At 39.4% G+C, this 13,699-nt stretch overlaps 1 protein-coding gene across 2 annotated transcripts in view; it reads right to left on the bottom strand.

Moving 5' to 3' along the window:
• Positions 1–571: 571 nt before the first annotated feature.
• Positions 572–13,699, bottom strand: part of abcg5 (ATP-binding cassette, sub-family G (WHITE), member 5) — a 42,863-nt gene continuing 29,735 nt past the window's right edge. Inside the window, exons 8-13 of one of the 2 annotated variants that reach the window (XM_034184855.1) lie at positions 13,322–13,535; positions 10,829–11,034; positions 7,041–7,179; positions 3,516–3,589; positions 3,194–3,305; positions 572–1,203 (exon numbers count right to left, since the gene is read on the bottom strand). In XM_034184855.1, the coding sequence (XP_034040746.1) occupies positions 1,056–1,203; positions 3,194–3,305; positions 3,516–3,589; positions 7,041–7,179; positions 10,829–11,034; positions 13,322–13,535 (893 nt within the window). In that variant the 3' untranslated portion in view covers positions 572–1,055. The remainder of the gene's footprint in view (positions 1,204–3,193; positions 3,306–3,515; positions 3,590–7,040; positions 7,180–10,828; positions 11,035–13,321; positions 13,536–13,699) is intronic. The other variant, XM_034184854.1, reaches the window with a different exon arrangement.

Here is a 13,699-nt window from a genome sequence, read left to right as displayed (position 1 = left end):
TGTGTATGTGGAAAAAGTTTTAGATCTTTGAGTTCATCTCATACAAAATGGGAGCAAAACCAAAAGTGTTGCGTTTATATTTTTGTTGAGTGTAAATGCAGTTCATTTAACTCCACATCATGTTGAAACTACAAACAAATGGATGAAATATTGTTCTGCTGCAGGGAGAGGATTTGAAGTTTATCAGGAATAAATTCAAATGGGCCTGGTTTGAGCAAAAAGGACCAAAATGATGACCCAGCTTTTTTTTTTTTTAAATCATCATTTATACGGAAAAGCTAACACTCGCGGTAAGTCTTATTATGTCATATTTTTTATGGAATTCGTTGTCAGTTGACGTTATTCAAGTTATTTCACACAAATCAAATTCTATCTTTGGGATAAATTTACTTGAAACTGTCTCCAGTGCAAACATTATATGATAGCCTGCTAAATCTGCATTTTATGGTTTCTTCTGTTACATGGGTGTGAAATATTCATGTGGAGAAAAAATACGATAAACACTCAAAATGCCCATAGAAGTCAAATATTGATGTGAAAAATGTTTGTGCATTGTGAGTATCCCAGAAATGCTGATGTCGCCACTGGATGGAAAAATCTGTGTTGTTGGGTTTCCCGTTTATATAAGTGAATAAGAATCTAATTTAAACCCAAATCAGTGTTCCTGAGAATTAAAAGTGATATTGGTGACTATTAATGAACAGGAGGTGCAGCTTTACTTGTATCAAAAATTTATTTTTGTTCATGTTCAGACACTATCAGTTGTTACAGTATAAAAGCAGAAATTGCTGAAGTCAGATGTTTAGATAAATGTGGAGAGAGAACAGCGACACTCCAGTGCAAATATGTGGTTTTATGAAATAATAATGACGTATTCTAATCCATGTGACAGACTGTGTATTATAGTTCTGTCATCTTGCCAGGGAAAAATGTTTTTTATGACTAAAATGGGACTGAGAAATAGCTCTCATTCAGCTTATTATTTGCACCAGATTTGAGTAAATTGCATGTAATATTTCAAAATTTTCAGACTCCCCCCTCACTGAGGATCTGATTCAGATAAATCTAGCAAATGCATGAAAACAGTGTTTACATGTGAAATTGAGTCCGTGGAACTCGGTGACTATCAACAGTTCACAGCTGTACTTTTGGAAAGTCAGGTAACTGAGCCACTGGAAGACCTCTGGCATCTCCTGAGTGCTTCTGTTGAGAAAAGGAAGTCTTAGTGCAAATTTTAAGAGTGATCGCTGTAATGCCTTTATAGAGTTCTTGTTTTGGATGCTTCTGTTTGGAGTCATCCATGTCTCCATGTCCTCTGCATTGTCGTCTTGCACAAACCACCTGCGTGTCTTTTCTAAACACAGTCATCCTCATTTGTCCTCCTTCAGCTCCTGCCTGGCTGCTACATCCTCAGCATCTTTCTCCAGATATACTCTGCATCCATCCTCTGCACATGTCCAAAACCATCTACCAGATCTTACCTCGCTTACTTCTTCTGACCCCCCACACCACCTTGCCTGCACTCGTCGCCTCTCTACTACACTGTTCATTATTTTAAACGCCAACTATTTAAACTCTTTAACCTTCACCACCTCTACACATTTCAACCTCACGATACTGTTATCCCTCTCACATGTAATCACTTGTCCTCCCACTTTGCATTCCCCTTCTCCCCAGAGCTTATCTCCATATTCCAGGCTTGCCTAATCCTGCCCTCACTACAAACTCCAACATCATCTGCAAACATCATAGTCTATGGAGACTCTTGTCTGACACTCTGTCCATCATGACTGCAAACACATAAGGGCTCAGAGCTGATCCTTGATGTAATCCCAACTCCATATTCAATCCATCAGTCATTTCTACCACAACTCACCACTGTCATTGTGTTCTCATATGTATAGTAAACTTGCATACTTCTCTGCCACTCCAAACTTCCTCATACAATACCACAACTACTCTCTCTCTCTCTCTCTCTCTCCACCCTATTTTAGGTTTTCCCTACATCCCCTTACACACAGTGTAACTAATTCAGTCTTCCCTGACCTTCCACAGCACTGTCAAAGCAAACATCTCATATGTGGTGATCATTTTTAGCATAAATCTATCTTCATCTCTCTTCGCAGCCTAGCTTCCAGGAGTGTTTCCCATAACTTCATGTTGTGACTGATCAGTGCTTTTCTTTATAAAGTAGAAAATTACATATCTGTTTGGCTCATAGTGCAGCAGATAAGAGAATATTTAGAGCGGAATCCTACAAATGGTGATACAAGCATCAAATTTGGCTTAAATCGTCCTCACTCAGACCTCTTTTGACAAAACTGATTGGCCACTTGAATTTTCAGTTGGTGTTCAGGTAGAGGTCAATTGAAGAATAACACAGGAGTCAAAATTAAAAGATGCTCCAGTCATATTGATACCTATGCCACATTATTTGCCTGACCATAAAGATTCCAAAAAGGTATGGCTTGGATGGTCTGTAACTGAATTCTATGGAGTTATGGGATTAAAAACAGCAAGAATGGTGACAAAGGTCAGTGTCAGTTTGTACAGGGGTCAACAGTTAAAGTTGCTCCAATTTTGGTAAAAAGTGATGCAAATTACTAGTTGAGTTAACACGGTTTTAAAAAGGAATAGTTTGGACCATGTGCCATCCTTACTTATCGCGTTACGGGGTAACATATGTCACATGTCATAGAATCCAATAGACGTAGACCTTGTTTGGCCTTTACTTTGGAGACCAAGCATTCAACACTGTCAGAACTATTCCATTTATTAATACTATTAGCTCAACCATTAATTTGCATCACTTTTTACCAAAATTGGAGCAACTTTAACTTTTGACCCCTGTACAAAATGAAACTGAGCTTTGTCACCATTCTTGCTGTTTTTATCCCGTAACGCCATATAATTCAGTCACAGATAGTCTAAACTATACCTTTTTGGAATCTTTATGATCAGGCAAATAATGTGGAATAATTTTCAATATGATTGGTGCATCTTTTAATTTTGACCTTTGTGTAATTCTTCAATTGACCCCTACCTGACCACCAATTGAAAAGTCAAGTGGCCAATCGTTTTTTTCAAAAGAGGTGTGTCTAAGGAGTATTTCTGCCGAATTTGATGCTTTTATCACCATTTGCGTGGTTGTTTCAGTTATCTGCTGCTCTATCAAGCCAACAACCATTTTTACCTTAGGAAGCCAGAGCCCACCAGGATCCCTGCAATATTAAGCAGAGCCATTCCAGTGTTGACCATATTTGGGTCTTGGACTACTCCTAGGAGCACCACAGTCAGCAGCTCCCCTAATAAATAAAATAATGGCATTTAAATCAGAAAGGATGAGCAAATGACATGCATCAGTTTCCGACAATGTTCCATTAGAGTCCATAGCATCTTGCAAAGGAATGCACAACAAAATTAACTGATATCTACAAAAATCAATTACAGTTGAGGCAGAATATAGTGGACTGTGTTTTTAAACTTGTCAGGTGGGTAAAGTTGAAATGGCGCACCTATAACATGAGGCACGAGGACAACAGCAGTGAAACACAGGAACCGTAAGATGTCAGGGTACATTCCTACCGTCCTGAGGCAAACACAATGAAAAAAGAAAGTCAAAGTAAAAGATGAAAAATCTTCATCAGTTTATTTCATTCATCACTGGCAAAATCTAATTTAACTAGGCTATGGAAAAACCCAGGCATGGACTTTGTAAACTATAGCAAGTGAATACCGTAGGTAAGAATCCACCCCTACAGTCAAACACATTAACTCGAGATCAGTAAATGCTATCGCATTGTACGTCACCACATAATGAGGATAAACTCCTCCTCGAAAATGTATTTTTTTCTGACTATATTTTTGATAACATTGACCTTTTGATTTCAAAGAATCTACTTCTACAGATCAGTAAATAATTTGTGAACAAATGGTACCAGTGACAATATGGTGGCATCCAAAAGTATTATACAGCACAGTACTATGTTTGCATGCATGGTATGCATCAGCCATCCCATGCCTTTAATTGTCTTGATTGTTTAACAGCAGTTCCGTTAAGGAATCCAGCCTTTTATGTGCTTTTGTTGTCAAGAAGAGGTTTACTGACCTTGACTTTGCGGATGATACCATGATTTTTTGCGGAATCAAGGAACACTCTGATTACAGCGCTTCAAAAGCTGAATGGGAAATCGGAGTGTCTGAGTTTACGATGGTCCTGGATCAATACCAAGATCCAGGCTTTTAATGACTTCCTTGACTCAGTCATCAGAAGTTCATGTCTGTGGGTCCTCTGCCTTCGAAATTGAGAAATACTGTGAGGAAAATAAGTATTTTAACACCCTGCAATTTTGCAAGTTCTCCCACTTAGAAATCATGGAGGGGTCTGAAATTTTCATCTTAGGTGCATGTTCACTGTGAGAGACATAATATAAAAAAAAAAAAAAATCTGGAAGTCACAATGTATGATTTTTTTTTTTATTTATAATTTATTTTTATGTTACTTCTGCCAATAAGTATTTGACCCCCTACCAACCAGCAAGAATTCTGGCTTACACAGACATGTTAATGTTTCTGTAAGAAACCCTCTTATTCTGCACTCTTTACCTGTATTAACTGCACCTGTTTGAACTTTTTACCTGTATAAAAGACACCTGTTCACACACTCAATCAATCACACTCCAACCTGTCCACCATAGCCAAGACCAAAGAGCTGTCTAAGGTCACCAGGGACAAAACTGTAGACCTGCACAAGGCTGGGATGGACTACAGGACAACAGGCAAGCAGCTTGGTAGAAGACAACAACTGTTATGATTATTTATTAGAAAGTGGAAGAAACATAAGATGACTGTCAGTCTCCCTCGGTCTGGGATTCCATGCAAGATCTCACTTTGTGGGGTAAGGATGATTCTGAGAAAGCTCAGAACTACACAGGAGGACCTGGTCAATGACCTGAAGAAAGCTGGGACCACAGTCACAAAGATTACATTAGTAACACATGATGCTGTCATGATTTAAAATCCTGCAGGGCAGCAAGGTCCCCCTGCTCATACCAGCACATGTCCAGGCCTGTTTGAAGTTCACCAGTGACCGTCTGGATGATCCACAGGAGGCATGGGAGAAGGTTATGTGGTCAGATGAGACCAGAATAGAGCTTTTTGGAATCAACTCCACTTACCATGTTTAGAGGATGAGAACAACCCCAAGAAAACCATCCCAACCGTGAAGCATGGGGGAAACATCATACTCTGGGGGTGCTCTTCTGCAAAGGAGACAGGACAACTGCACCATATTTAAGGGAGGATGGATGGAGTCATGTATTGTGAGATTTTGGCAAACAACCTCCTTCCCTCAGTAAGAGCATTGAAGATGGGTCATAGCTGGGTCTTCCAGCATGACAATGACCCCAAACACACAGCCAGGGCAATTAAGGAGGGGCTCCGTAAGAAGCATTTCAAGGTCCTGGAGTGGCCTGGCCAGTCTCCAGACCTGAACTCAATAGAAAATCTTTGGAGGGAGCTGAAACTCCAAACCTGAAAGATTTGGAGAAGATCTGTGTGGAGGAGTGGACCAAAATCCCTGCTGCAGTGTGTGCAAACCTGGTGAAAAACTACAGGAAACATTTGAGGGTAATTCTTTAACTACGGGCACTATTGGCCTTGTAAATGTAATTTCCACCACACCATTGCCTTACAATATAAAGCGCCTTGGGGCAGCTGTTTGTTGTGATTTGGCGCTATATACATGTGCTCTGATGTCACTGTTTATCTCCACAGGAACTACCCAAACAATCTTTCATACAAACTGTTTAAAGGGACATTACAGTGTTGTGGTGGAAATTACGGCAATAGTGTGGGACAACTACATTTTGTTTAAAAAAAATCACAACAGTTGTATGACATTGAATACCCCAATTATGTTTTGATTATTTTACTGATATTTTATTTAGAGATATTTTAAAACATTAGAAAAAATTATCATTGACGATCAAAAGTCTGGGTGTGGGACAAGCACAAAACGGCAATATTTGCATATAATGATGCTGAAAAAAGGTGAAAAAGTCATCATAGACTACTAGAACAAATTTCTTAACACACTTTCATTGTAAAGATAACTATAAAAGTGTGAAATTTCCCCTTTTTTTCTGTTTTCCATACAATATGATCAAAGGACATAATAAGTGCCCATAGTCTAAGAATCACCCTTGACCTCTGTAATTGCAAACAAAGGCTACTGTACCAAATATTAACATTGATTTTCACAGGTGTTCAAATACTTATTTGCAGCAGTAACATACAAATAAATTATAAAAATAAAAATAAAAATCATACATTGAGATTTCCGGATTTTTTTTTTTAGACTATGTCTCATAGTGGACATGCACCTAAGATGAAAATTTCGGACCCCTCTATGATTTCTAAGTGGGAGAACTTGCAAAATCGCAGGGTGTTCAAATACTTATTTTCCTCACTGTACCTGGAAAGACCTTATAGAGTAATGAATTCACTGGACTGATTTATTTAGTTATGCTGATATCTTTGCAGGAGAAGCAAGGTCCAGGTCTTTCAGGTTCTGGTCCTGGTTGTGAGACTTGGCTGTTAACCGGTGACTAAAGGTGACAATGGGATGTTTTTAATACTAGTTCCTTTTGGAGGATGCTTGGGTACTGCAGGAATGACTTTTTATCAAACGAGCGATGACTTAGAGAGGCTAAAATGAGTACTGCATTGTGAGGGAGCGTCAGCTTCAACATTTTCGCCATGTGGTTTATTTCTGTGTATGATCCAGCACACAGGTGTCTGAGTGTTGAGGACCCTAGTGGAGATGCGCATGCTGGATGCTGTCTAGGACCCAAGGCAGTTCTGTATAGTGCTGGGGATGCAATTAAGTGCGGTGCCAGTGCATGCTCACAGACTTGATGTTCTAAAAGTCAAGCAGCACGTCACCCACTAAATGACAAGATGCAGGATGAAGATAATGCATTCATGTATAAAACATTAGAGCCTTCAGAAACTTTGTTATTGTTCTATGTGGTACCCACCAGTACAGGAAGGAAGTGAAGATGAAGATGCTCAGGATGCTGAAGGGTAGGATGTGAAAGATGTAAGCCAAAAACAATTGCCACTTGTTGTACAAACCATCCTGGCTCTCCTGATCACTGATGGCTCGCAACGCCGGGACTGTGCACAGAGGCAGAGAGAAAGACCAGGTAGCATGAGCCAAAAAACAAAACAAAACACTGAATTCTAACATCTTAGAAACTACAGAGGTAAGTTATTTATCCCACACACAGTTCCAGTGGTGGCCACAGTTTAGCAAACAGCTAATTAGTGAAACTATCTTTTTCTTTAGTCTGTTAGGTTTTCAGCTAACTTTGAAAACAATTAGCAGACCATTTATGTATATGTATGTATGTTTATATAAATGTTCAAATGTCAAATGTTGGCTTTTTGTATAGCAGACAACTGAAACAATCCTTCAAATGGTGATACAAGCATCAAATTCAGCACAAATACAGCTGGAGCTAAATTAACTTTTGACCCCTGTACAAACTGAAACTGACCTTTGTCACCATTCTTATCATTTATCATTCTTATCACTTTTCATGTTTACATCCCCTGATTTGTCTAAAGAAAACTGGCAATAAAACTGATTATTATTTATAGGTTTTATCAAGTTTTACAGATTTGCTTTCAGTTCGAGTTTGAGGAAGATCATTTTAGAAATTTTTATTCTTTATTTTTTGTTTTTCTTGTATTTAAAACGGCATAAACAAATTAAAATGTGTGAAATTCCAAGTGTTCCAATACTTTTGGAGTACACAGTATCCTAACCTTATGATGAGTGCAAAATGAGTGTGGTATTCCTAGTGTTTTGTTTACGAATGTTTAATTTTCACTGTTGCTGCACTTTGTGTCAAATCATAGTCATATCGTTTATCATATTGATATGAAAATTCAGTAAGGTATATCTTCTATTATACATTCCAACTCTAAGGTGGAGCTCTACTAGTGTTTACTAAGGTACACCTAAATATCTTTAAAGAGAAAAAAAAAAAGAGTTGAGCTACATAGGTGCCTGGTCTTGAGTACCAGGGATGGTTGGTTGCAAAACTTTTTTTATCCCATGGGAACTCTCCCTACCCACCTGATAATTTATATGACAATACTGAGATACAATAATTTGGCCATATTGTACAGCCCTAATGTCAACTAACTGAAAACTCTGAATAATAATTTACATCTACATTTAAAAAATGCTTAAGTGGCAGGGGGTAAGAGGGTTGTAATTAGGGGGGTCAGCTGAAAAGCAAAATACTTAAAAAGGTGGGGAGTATGGGGCAGAGCCCCTCCAGAAGCTGAAAGGCAAAATAAGGAAAATGTGTAAAAAGGCCGGGGGTCTGGGGGAGCAGAGCCCCCCCAGAAGCTGAAAGGTTTTTGCTATGCTAATGCTCTGCTGAAGCATTTACTCAAAATAGAGTCTGAAGGACCTAAATGACATGGTGAGATGCTGACGAGCATCACTCATTCATGTCCTCGACATATGAATATTACGTTCGAGGGTTTTTTGTTTTTTTGTTTGTTTGTTTTTTTTGTAGCATTTTTAGCCACGTCAACTGAAAAACAAAGAAATGAATATAATAATAATTGCAGGAACACTGAAATTTACTTTCAAATTTAAACTGCTTGTTGAGCTAAAAAACAAACAAAAAACTCAACAACAACACACACTCAAACTCTGGTCTATATTATTCTATGTGGTCATTTGTTATCTACAAGATTCAAGGTCAGGATGAGATCCCACATCATTAACCAGCTGTTTGGTTGCTTATAAAGTTTGTGTGCCGATAACCAAAACTACAGGGAAGATTTGTGCCAGTATCATGAATGTTTTATTGTCCATGCCTTATTTTAAGATGCATTTTAATGATGATAATTTTACGTATTTGGTATAAAAAAATGCCAAAAGGTGATTTTCAAACAAATTATTGACAAGACTTTTTGTACTGCAAAATAAGCTGTAAAACCTAAATTTAATCAGTACAATTCTGTTTGTTGCAACTGTAGCAGCACATTGAAAAGATTAATAATTTAGTTAATTTTCAATCTTTGAAATCTCCAAACGTTAGTATTGTAGCAGCATTTGGAGATTTTTTGTCACATTAGAATTTTGTTAATTAAGCAAACTAACCAGTTATTTATAAATATTACATTAGGTTACCTTCAGTAAGAACTAATGCATTAACTGAAAAATCAACTGTGATGAAGTAAACTGCTAAAACCTTTTTGTACCAAAACTCGTAATGCATTATGGGATAATTATGGTGCATTTGTGGAAATGCAAAACCACTGAACAGAGAAAGAATTCAATGATGAGATGAATATTTTTAGTCTGGCTTGTCCTGCTCCTCCATTTCCTCGAGGTCATCCATGCTGCCTTCGTCCAATGTGTCACTTCTGCTGCTGGATTATTGTATAAATTTCAAAAAGAACAAACATGTTTATTTTATGATTTACAAGCGGTTTTGAGTATTTTTTTAATTACTTGGCTTAAAGTTAGCAGAACTAAATGCAGTGGAAGGTAATTTATCTGTTGATGGTTTTCAAAATTAGCTGATGAAGTTAATCCAGTAAGGAAAAGTTAGCTTCGTTAATTAACTGTTAGATGAAATGTGCATGTTTAGCACCACAAAAACAAACAAACAACAAAAAAAACTTTTTTCTCACAGTACTGTAGGTCTATAGATAGGGCATATACTGTGGAGTGCTTTTTCAGGGGATTTTGGTTTCTTTGCAAGTAGTTTAAAAAAAAAAAACTACCTCAAGACCTAGTAGACAGTAGAAACATGCCAAATCATTGCCAATGTTTCCCTTTCACCCAGTCCCCCTTTCATCAAGGAAATGAGATAAGCAAGCAAATGACAAACTATTATCAGCTTTGTATCGCATGCAAGGCTGAGATAAAGCAGATTTAAACTGGTATCATAGCCACTTAAGAGGAATAACACTACAATGAGGTCTGCTGCAAAACAATAGTCGTAATGATTTCTGGAAAGAAATCAAAAGAATGAATAGCTGTAAAACATTACCAACAAATATTGACAGTGTAAAGTGGCACAGAGGAAATTACTCAGTTGTGGCAGAAACATTATTATGAGCTGTTCAACTGTGTTAAAAATAACTTACAGTGAGTGACGTTGATTGTAAGGAAGATGTGACTGTTTCCCCACAAGAAATATATAGTAAGTCCCTTCGGCTGCTCCCTTGTTTGCACTCGTCACCACAGCAAATCCAAGGTGAAAACCAAGCGCATTAACCACTTGGCCACCACCCCTGCTCCCCAACAAGAAATATTCGATGCCCTTATATTGTGAAAAGATAAGGCATGTGGTATGGATAAGATATCTGCTGAGCATTTAAAACTTTGTCCCCTACTTGCTGTTTGTTTTACTGTCTTTTTAATTCATGGTATCTTACCAGAGTCTATTTTATCTGTTACACTAGTGCCTATTATCAAAGACAAAACTGGCAAAATCTGGCTTGGATAATTACTGACCTACAGCTCTGGTCAGGATTTTATCCAAAGTCTTGGAGAGGATTATACTGAATAGGCTGGAACAGTTTTTCTTGACCTCTGACAGTCAGTTTGGGTTTAAACCTGAACACAGCACAGATATGTGTATTTTGCCTTAAAGGAGATTGTAGACCTGTATAACAGGTGTAGTTCTGCAATTTTATGTGTTTTATTGATGCCTCTAAAGCCTGTGACTGCGTAAATCATGAAAAATGATTTTACAAGTTACACAACAGAGGGTTTGTTGGAACTCACAGAGTGCTACAGCATTCAGCATGCCGGTGTAGGGCGTAGCACCAACAGACTGATAGATGATGCCGATGCGGTCCTGCACGGCCCCCTTGGCAACATCATTGTTTAACTGCATGACGAAGAAGGCGACAAATAAACCATAGATCAGGTTCTGGGATAAACGCATCAGAACCCCAATCCTGTCTCTGGACATATTGCATGTTATCCGCCTGCACAAAAAAAATACATGTAAACAGACAAAGTTACTTCATGTGACAATATGACAGGTGAAGGAAGCCGAGGAGACGATGGAATGAAAAAGTACAGGACATCAGAAAGAGGGACAGACTGGTGAAAAAGAAATGGTTTCCAGGGGTAAAAGGCGATGTGCAAGGTAAACAAAGGTGGTTAACGCTAAAGCCCCTTTCACACTGACATATTCGTAGAGCTGTGTATTGCGGCGTTGTGTTTCATTTAAATACACCCGAAATGGGCCGTCTAGTCAGCCTTTTTCCGTGTTTGTAGATCTGCTTGCAGCTGTGTGTGTTCACTTTTTAATGTGTGCACACAGTCGCGTGTACCTTGCCGCTATTTAAAACCAGTTCACTCCTGCTGGTTCTGCAGAACATATCACTGTACTTTGAAAACAGTGGGCTGTATCATGAGGTTTTTACAGTTTCATTACTGCCACGTATGTAGCCAAAGCTGCTATTTTCTACCTCTGTGGAAGTGCGCTCTGTTCTCTACTGCACGGTGTGGTGCACGTCAGAAACAGAGTCATTTAACATTATTATTATTTTATTTATTTTTGTCTTGGCGGATCATTTTCATTGTGTACAGATGCTGCTGAGTCTGGCTGTGGTAAAGGCTGCTGTGAATGAAGCGCTGTGACTCTAAACTTTTAAAGCTCTGGTTGCTCCGATCAGGTCCGCTGATTTGATCAGACCTGATCGATCAGGTCGTCTGAGGATCGCACGGACATGCAGCGACGGCGCTTTTATTTTAAAGAGTCACAGCGCTTATTGTTTGATCAGACACAGAGAAAGAGCGCGACAGAAGGAGGGAGAGTGAGAGAGCGCGACAGAAGGAGGGAGAGTGAGAGAGAGCGCGACAGAGGGAGAGAGAGAGCAAGCGAGCGAGCGACCTGCTGTTTCTGGATTTCTGAGTTGAGGTTCGATTCCCTGTTCTGAGCACACACATGTCCATCAGTTGTTCGGCTCACACACACAGGCGCTGTGGGCTGCGTGATCCTCTTCTCCAGCTGATTCCTCTGGATTCACTCACTCAGTTTTTTGGTTGTGTACAGGAGCGCTGTGTTGCACAGACTTGCATGCAGTAACGCTATGCTGTGCAGACCTGCTTAAAACTGTGTCCAGCGCTCTACGACAAAGACAAACATGTTTAATTTCTTGCATCTTACGCGCGTAGCCCTCAACATACTGCTGCGTAGGGAGAAAAAACTCGACATAAGAGTTGCTAAAAGTGGGCATAGAGCTGCTAAACTCAGCGTAGACGATACGCCACAATAAGCAGCTCTACGAATACGCCAGTGTGAAAGGGGCTTAAGGACGCTATATGAGGCGCTATATGTGAAATTTCACAGCAAAGGACAAAAGGATTTGTACCAATTAGCATAGCGGGAAAGGATGTGCAGCCGGTTAGGGTGATAAAAGATCTGATACGTGTGCTGACAAGCGAGTAGAATGTGGGCAGAAGGTGGAGGGTGTACTTTGAGGAGCTGATGAATAAAGAAAATGAAAGGGAGAGAAGGTTAGATGATGTGGAGAGAGTGAATCAGGAAGTGAGACAGATTTGAAAGAATGAAGGGTGAAAAGATGGATGGTTCCAGTGACATGCCAGCAGAGGTATAGATATGTTTAGGAGAGGTGGCAGTGGTGTTTTCACCAGAATGTTGAACAAAATCATTGCAAACAAGAGGATGCCTGAGGAGTGGAGGAGAGTGCAGTGGAACAGGTTTTTAAGAATAAGGGTGATGTATAGAATTGCAGTAACTACAGAGGTATAATTTGCTTGGATCAGAAGAGAGGTGAAGATCAAGCAAACATCAAAATGGTTTTATGCTGTGAAAGAGTACTACAGATTTTATGTTTGTGCTGAGGGTGTTGATGGAGAAGTATCAAGATGGCCTGAAAGTGTTTGTGTGTTTATGACTTTGAGAACGCTCGCCCAAGAGAAGAGTTCTGGTATTGTATGAGGAAGTATGGAGTGGCAGTGAAGTATGTGAGGGTGGTGCAGGATATGTATGAGGACAGTGATGAGTTATGCAATAGTAAGATGTTCAGTTTCAGGATGGAGGTGAGATAACAGTAGGAGGAGGCGGTTTATGAATGTGGTGATGCCTTAAAGGAGCAGCTGAAAGAAGAATGTTTTTTTCAACAGAAGACTGTGGAACCTTGGCGAAGCCGGTAGTTTGTGCTCATAGTCAGTTTCTACACTCAAACCAATGAAAAGGCATTAACCGTGTCATCAAGGTCCAAGTCGTCAATCAGCACTGACCTGAGCAGAACGTAGAGTTTGATCACACCACTGGGCGACTCTTTGCTCTTAAAGGGGATGGCTGGCTTGTGTGCCCGCTGCAGGCTTTGCTCGGTTTTTCCTAGCATGCTCTGGTAGATGGAAGACCTCTGATATGATGAAGTGATGTCATGCATGTGAGTGAACGTGGCTGCCTCCCTCTCACTGTTGCGTGTGTCCACAGAGGTGAAGTCAACTGTCATTAAAACAGAAAGTTTTATGTTTCACAAATTTTTCCTTTAATGTTTAATATTTTCCACTCAGGTGTAATTTAAATAGCAACAAACTCAAACCCGCTGTTCCTACACTTGATCTGCGTGGTCTGTCAGGCAGGAAGCAGATACATCCCTGGTCAAAATT

Source organism: Thalassophryne amazonica, chromosome 13, assembly GCF_902500255.1.
Source record: "Thalassophryne amazonica chromosome 13, fThaAma1.1, whole genome shotgun sequence".
NCBI lineage: Eukaryota > Metazoa > Chordata > Actinopteri > Batrachoidiformes > Batrachoididae > Thalassophryne > Thalassophryne amazonica.
Note: the sequence above shows the minus strand (reverse complement) of the source record. Positions and strands in the feature narration are given on the sequence as shown.